At 44.4% G+C, this 6714-nt stretch overlaps 1 protein-coding gene across 11 annotated transcripts in view; it reads right to left on the bottom strand.

Moving 5' to 3' along the window:
- Window positions 1-6714, bottom strand: part of LOC311131725 (uncharacterized protein) — a 45950-nt gene that overhangs the window by 5446 nt on the left and 33790 nt on the right. For 4 of the 11 annotated variants that reach the window (XM_084164840.1, XM_084164842.1, XM_084164841.1 and 1 more), the window contains exons 6-9: window positions 5158-5262; window positions 1808-1936; window positions 1179-1309; window positions 950-1095 (exon numbers count right to left, since the gene is read on the bottom strand). In XM_084164840.1, coding sequence (XP_084020966.1) covers window positions 950-1095; window positions 1179-1309; window positions 1808-1936; window positions 5158-5262 — 511 coding nt within the window. Of the gene's footprint in view, window positions 1-949; window positions 1096-1178; window positions 1334-1807; window positions 1937-5157; window positions 5263-6714 lie in introns of all 11 variants that reach the window. The other 7 variants (XM_084164846.1, XM_084164844.1, XM_084164845.1 and 4 more) reach the window with 3 other exon arrangements.

Raw genomic sequence — 6714 nt, 5'->3', positions numbered from 1 at the left:
CTGCAGGAAGGGTGGAAAGAGGGATGGAAAAGTGAGAAGAGTAAATAAAAACAGCAGTTGAAATCATAGTATCTCTAGCTTTCCTTTCAGACAGGTTGCAGGTTATTTAATTTCATATTTCAACATCACTCATCAACTCTGTGGTCTAGAACTAGGTCAGAAAAAGTACTATTGAGAATGACTGAATCTCTACGTAAACTTTCAAAGCTCAATAATGCTGCCATGGTCGCATGGCCCTGTTGTAGTCAGATGTGAGATGAGACCATGGTTGAGTCCCAAATAGCACCCTATTCCCTATGTAGTGCACTACTTTTGACCAGGCCCATAGGGCTCTGGACAAAAGTAGTGCACTATATTGAGAATAGGGTGCCATTTGGGACGAAGTCCATCCATGGTTCTCCTCGGTTTCCCAGCGCTGAGCAGCACCAGCATCACTCAGGGAAACCCCATTCTGTCTGAGTGTTGCTGCCTCCCTCCCGCTCCTGGTGTTGGCAGACAGAGCCCTCAGCTGAATGGTGTCCAGCGGCTCTTTGGGCCAAGTTAAAACAGTCTGGACCATCTGTCAGTGAGACAGGCCATTTAACCTGGCCCGGGGCTGAACCTCCCTCCCTCTGCTAAGCACTAAGCTAACCCCATGCAGATCTCTCTTCAGTAACACACTCTATTAGCATCTAATACATAAAGGTCAATGTCTTGTCTTGGTCAATGATTATAGAGAGAGATAATGTTGCAGAGGGGAAAATAAAACAGTTTGACAGTATATATAAACTGTAGATCAATAGCTTTTTTGAACTCAAAAATAGGATTTCTAACTTGAAAGGCTTACAGTATAAAGAAGACAGTGTACTACTATAGGGCCATGTGGTATAGAACAGTTTCGAGTAGTTGTGCTGTTAAGTCTAAGACAGATTCGGGGTCAGATAAGGGTCAGATCTGTATCTAACAACACCTTGACTCCGGCCTGGATCTGGTGGTGGTCGGGGTCGTTGTTGGGGTCTTCTTCTTCTTCTTCAACACGATCTCTTTGGAAAGAGCATTCTTCTCTTTTTCGTTCTCCCTCTCCTTGTCTTTCTTCTCTTTCTTTGTCTTATCCAACTTTGAGAAACAGAGAGAAAGGAGGGACCAGTTAGGGCTAATGACATCGCGTTGGGAGGCTGTGCGTGTGGATGTAAGCTAACCGGCGTTGAGCTCCGTCGACGTTGCCGCTGTGTGATATCAGGTGTGCTGGCGGACACTCCTCCCCTCCAGCGTTCGGAGGTGTTCCGGTGAGGATGGTGGTGGGAGCAGGCGTCCAGTGGGCTGGCTGAGGCTGAACGGGAGCAGTGGTGAGAGTCTGAGTACAACACAGAGATGAAGAGAAACTGGCTGGATGGACTAGGTCAGGTCAAGACCCCTATTACAGTCATGATAATAATAGACCGCTTAGGCCAGCTACTGAGAATGTAATGGTGGCACATACAATCATTCAGGGTGGCTGTCTGGCTGACTGTCAGCCTTGGGGGCAATATTAGGTTCTGCAGGATTTAACCACTCATGTTCGTGGCTGAGTGAGTTTACTTCCTCTGTCTAAAATAAGGCATGAAATCATGATACTGCAACTAATGGGAGTATGGTGCATATCATACATGCTGTATGTTTTCCTCTGAAAGAAAGGAAGGAAAACACTAGAATACCCAAGCTTCAACCCTGTAATTGTAAGTTAGCAACAAACAAAAGGAGAGAAGGTACATTTCATAGTTTCCATTTCCTGTAATGTTAAGTTCTACAATGAAAGGAGAGTAAAGAGTCCTAGAGAGGGGTGACTCACGGAGGTCCCGGGAGTCGCTGGAGTTGAGCAGGGTGACGGCGCTGCGGCTGCGGGCCAGGAAGGACAGGGTGGGAGTCATGAGCCTCTCCACGATGCGGCTCTCCCACGGGCTCAGACGCAGACTGCGGGCTGGCAGACACAAGAGAGAGCTGTTAATACCTGGGTGTGCTTACCCGCCCCCCCACTCACACTCACACTCAAACACTGCAGACTCCCCAGAACCAGACACTGCACCACCACCAGGTTCAGCCACCGTTCCCCAGTCACTCACTGACGACACTGCAGCACAGCTTTTCATCCCCCAACACAAACTGGCCACTGTCTGACCACACTCTCTCTAACTGCACCAACCTCACTCTGACCACACAGAGACAGTCACAGACTCCACTCCAGTTGTACATTATGATGGACAAGTGGAGAAATCTGGAGGTGTTTCACCTACTTTACATGTCACATATACAACTTTACCAATCACACATATCAACAAACCGACTCCACTACTTCATTTTGAAAATGTTACTTCTTTCTAGATGACTTACCATTACAAAACACACCACCCAAAAGCCACGGCTATCTAGTAGGCCATGCAAAGGCAGGTTAAAGTTTCTGATCAATTCAGCATTATAGCCTGCACTACCCAAATGCTATGTGTAAGGCTCACTCTTATGATACTGGCCTAATTACATTATGTTTGTTTGTCATATGATGTTAAGTGTTACATTAGTGTCATAAGATGAAGACTGATCCATATGAAGTTCAACAACAGGAGGATGTGTTTGATGCATTGTAATGGGCTGCTACACAGACATTGGTTGGCACCCTATTCCCTATATAGTGCACTAGTTTTGATCAGGGCCCATAGGGCTCTGGACAAAAGTTGTGCACTACATAGGGAATAGGGTGCCATTTGGCACGCTGAATTCTGACAAACACTCTCAAGAACAATCATAACTGGAACAAATGTAATGTCCGAGCAAATGTGTTTCGAACGTTGTGAGAGCCTGAAATCATTTGTCCCTAAAACTACACCAATATCAGAAATGAAGAAAGTTTCAAACACAGCATATGAGACAAAGAAGCAGTAGAAGTTGTAGTGAAAGAACCAGACTGGTGGATTTGTGAAAGGCCTCTTTGAGAGAGTTCTGTGTGGAGGAGAATTTGGAGGATAAATGACCCAAACCTTTTGAAGATGAGTTGAAATGGGGACAATGTGCAATGCAGCGTTATGTAATACTGTAACATACATAATACAGTACCTCCCGTTCCTCTCAACTCTCAAACTGGGGTAACGAGTCTGACCGTCCCCCCTGAGTTTACTGGTGTCTCGTAAACTTCCTTCTAAGTAATTGCCAATTATCTGACTAGAGTTTCAGCATCTTCAATGGGCCATTTATAGTATCTCACAATGGAATATTTACATAGGCTTCTCAAGTTCAACTCCATCACAAGGACGTTTGACAGTGTAATGTTGCAAAATGTAAACCGTGAGATGAACAAAACTGTAAAGGCCTAAAATACCATTCTGTTAAGAGTCTTCCTGTACATTTTAGCAGACACTATTATCCAAAGCGCCTTACAGAAGCAATTAGGGTTAAGTGACTTGCTAAAGGGCACATTGACAGGTTTTTCTCCTAGTCGGCTCAGGGATTCGAACCAGCGACCTTTCAGTTACTGGCCCAACACTCCTAACCGCTAGGCTACCTGCCGCCTACTGGTTTACTGTGTGGCCCCAAGTCTTTAGGTGAAGTCGGCTATGCTAATGAGCGTCCCAAATGGCACCCTATTCCCTATTTAGTGCACTACTTTTGACCAGGGCCCATAGGGTGCCATTTGGGATGCGGCCTTGGTACGGCTCCTTAGGACAAGTCAGCTATGCTTGTGTAGATCAGTCAGCTCTCTGTATGCTTTAACTAATTACACACACACACACACACACACACATTCACCCATGTAAGGTAAACTCATAACAGCAACACCAAGAAGCTCATGATAAGCGTGATGTTTAAATACTGTTGATGCATGTAAAGCACATTTAGGATGTCACCTATCAGTGAATGGAAAACCCTGAAAAGCATAGACAGATATACTAAGTAGCTAATATAATCGATTGGTTCATATTATCTAATGGACCTGGGGTCACCTTTTTTGGACATATCATTTTCACGAAGTGTTTTATGGTTGATAACCCAACTAGACCCAGGCCTTGTTGCTAAGCAACAGAAAGGTGGATTTTTTTTTCTCCTTCAATGCGGCAAGACATTTGCTGCGTTGCAGCCTGATAAAATGTACACCTGGTAGTTGGGATCCTGGGTCTATAAAACGCATCTGGCTATTATAGGCATACTTACTGTATATCCTGAAGCCAGAACATTGTTGCTGCTAAATTGACTGGATTTTATATGGAAGCTTCTGGAAAATGTAAGTCTGCTGAGGGAGGACATTCTGTGTATCCTCATGCAAGTATTGACTATTGACTTCAGAATATTGCATTTGAACAACCATTACAGGGGTGTGGTATTAGAGATCAATTGAAGCTGACTGTAGTCGGTTATGAGAGACATGACAACATCTAAAAGAGTGGATGACAATAAAGCTGAATATTAATATTGTAGCAACTTATAAACATCACGACCTCTCTATCTGAGATCTCCTGTCCACATATTATAATGTAATAAGTAAATAAAGAGATCAGTCATGACTATCTGACCATGGACTTGTACATTTACACTAGTCTTCTTTTAATCCAAAATGGAAAATCCTTAGCATTAGAAACATTAGCCACAGTCACATTTCAATGATACCACACCACCACTACTGACCCCAGCACCATTATTGACACCACCAACACTGACACCACCAACACCGACGCCACACCACCACCATTGACACCTCACCACCACCACTGACATCACACCACCACCACTGACACAGCATATCACCAACAGCAGAGTGGAGGACAACCAAAGAGTGTGGAAGAGGCGGGTGTTGTGACAGAAACCTATATACACCAATATAAATAATCATCACAAAATATGGAATAGACATGTCAGGGCTGATCAAAAATGCAAAGAGAAGGTAAATCAATCAACAACAAATCAACAGAACCACGATGCACACGAGACCGGGGGTGTGAGGGGGTAATGTAGTGTTATAGGGATAGGAAATGACCGGTCACCAAGCAGCAGGCAGGCAGGCAGGCAGGCAGGCCACCAGCAACAACAGTTAAAATAAAAACCAAACACCAGATCGGGGTAAGGTACGGAGATCTGAGAGGGAGGGGGTGGGCAGAGGGGAGGAGAGGGGTTGACATAGAGGCCTGGTGGACATTGACTCGGGTCAGTCGTCCTTACTTCTGTTGGGGGAGTTCCAGAGGGTGGCAGAGGACTTGGACAGCCTGTTGTTAATGACAGGGTCCACCTGTCTCGGCAAGTTGACGGTGGAGGCCGAGCATCTGCCTGCACCGGAGAGAACGCAACAGACAACAACTGTTCACAAGGCGGGCGGGGTGGGGACCCGACGAGGCTGTGCTGGAGTCGTAGGGGAGAGGAGCGTCCGAGATCGCTGAGCTCAGATATATAAAACCCCTCTTCAAATGAAATCCCAAGTTCATGTCATTGTGATACCTAAATGCTATTTTTAAAACTTTATTCTGCTGATCTGTGTATTTGTTTATGTATTTGTATGTATATTGTAACAATTGTTGGTTACCTAATATTTTTATTACCATCCTCACACAGGTGTGGCAATTGTAATTATCCCCTAGGCACCTGCATATTAAAAAAAACGATGGCTTTGGCACATCTCTTGATGCTCTGAAGGCATAACTGCCGAAACGCATTAGCCTGCCCGGCCGAAAATAAAAAGGTGAAATGAGGTGCCGTCTTTTTTTGTTCCTTTTTAATTTTTTTACTTTTTGGAGTGTCGCCTTTTCTCAATGTTCTTGAACTTCAGATTTCATTTGAAGTCATTGTCATTATTGGCAGAGCACCCAGCTATTAAAGCGAGATAGCGCACCTGTTACCCACTCCCCAATATAAGACCCCTCTGCCTGTCTGTCTCCCTGGATCACGCAGCTGATGGAGCTAGACCTTCTACAGGAGAGTAGGACCACTTCACCATTCACTGATTCATTGATTCACTTTAGGCTGTCGGTTCACACAGACCTGATTCACTCTTATTTAGACAGGGCTAACTCTTTGATTCACCTCATTCATTATTAAGCCGTCCACTCTGACAGATTCAGAGTGCTTTTAATGTGGGGAAGGCTGGGGAAGGGGTTAGGGTACTGGAAAAAGTTTGGGGTAAAATTGGGAAAGTTAAATGACTGAAGTGACTGGGTTTATGAATGGCATCTAAAACCCAGAAACAAATCTTTGTATATAAAAAAGAAAATTGATTGTCTTTGTTGCTCAGACCAAAACACATCCACACACACACTCAATTTAATTTACACTTCAGAGAGGAGAGAAGGTTCTTGACCTCAATGTCACAATCAAAGAGACAGCCTTTCACAAGCTTGCGTCATTGTTGGACTGAGCAGCATAGGAGAGAGTTGGCACACTGAACACTGAGTCGCTTCCTCACAGCTCTCTGATCAACTCAACACCTTGCAGTTCATGCAGCAAGTCTAATGAAACATATACATGACCCCTTTTCCCCTCTGTCTCCTATTTCTGGACTCTACTGAACAACGAGAATCTGGAGTGAAGAAAACGGTACGTTAAGAAGGATCGATACAAATCTAGTCTAAATCATAATGGTACTCAGTGATTCAGTGATACCTGAAGCCAAGTAGAAATAGTGTGCCAATGTTAGGCAAAATAATGTTAGTAAACCTGAATTATACTGTTGAATGACTAATCTAGCTATTCTAATAGTACTCAGAACTTTACCACCCCAACCAAATT

This window comes from Coregonus lavaretus (assembly GCF_964263955.1).
Source record: "Coregonus lavaretus genome assembly, chromosome: 7".
Classification (NCBI taxonomy): domain Eukaryota; kingdom Metazoa; phylum Chordata; class Actinopteri; order Salmoniformes; family Salmonidae; genus Coregonus; species Coregonus lavaretus.
The sequence above is the reverse complement of the archived record's forward strand: the minus strand, read 5'-3'. Positions and strand labels throughout refer to the sequence as shown.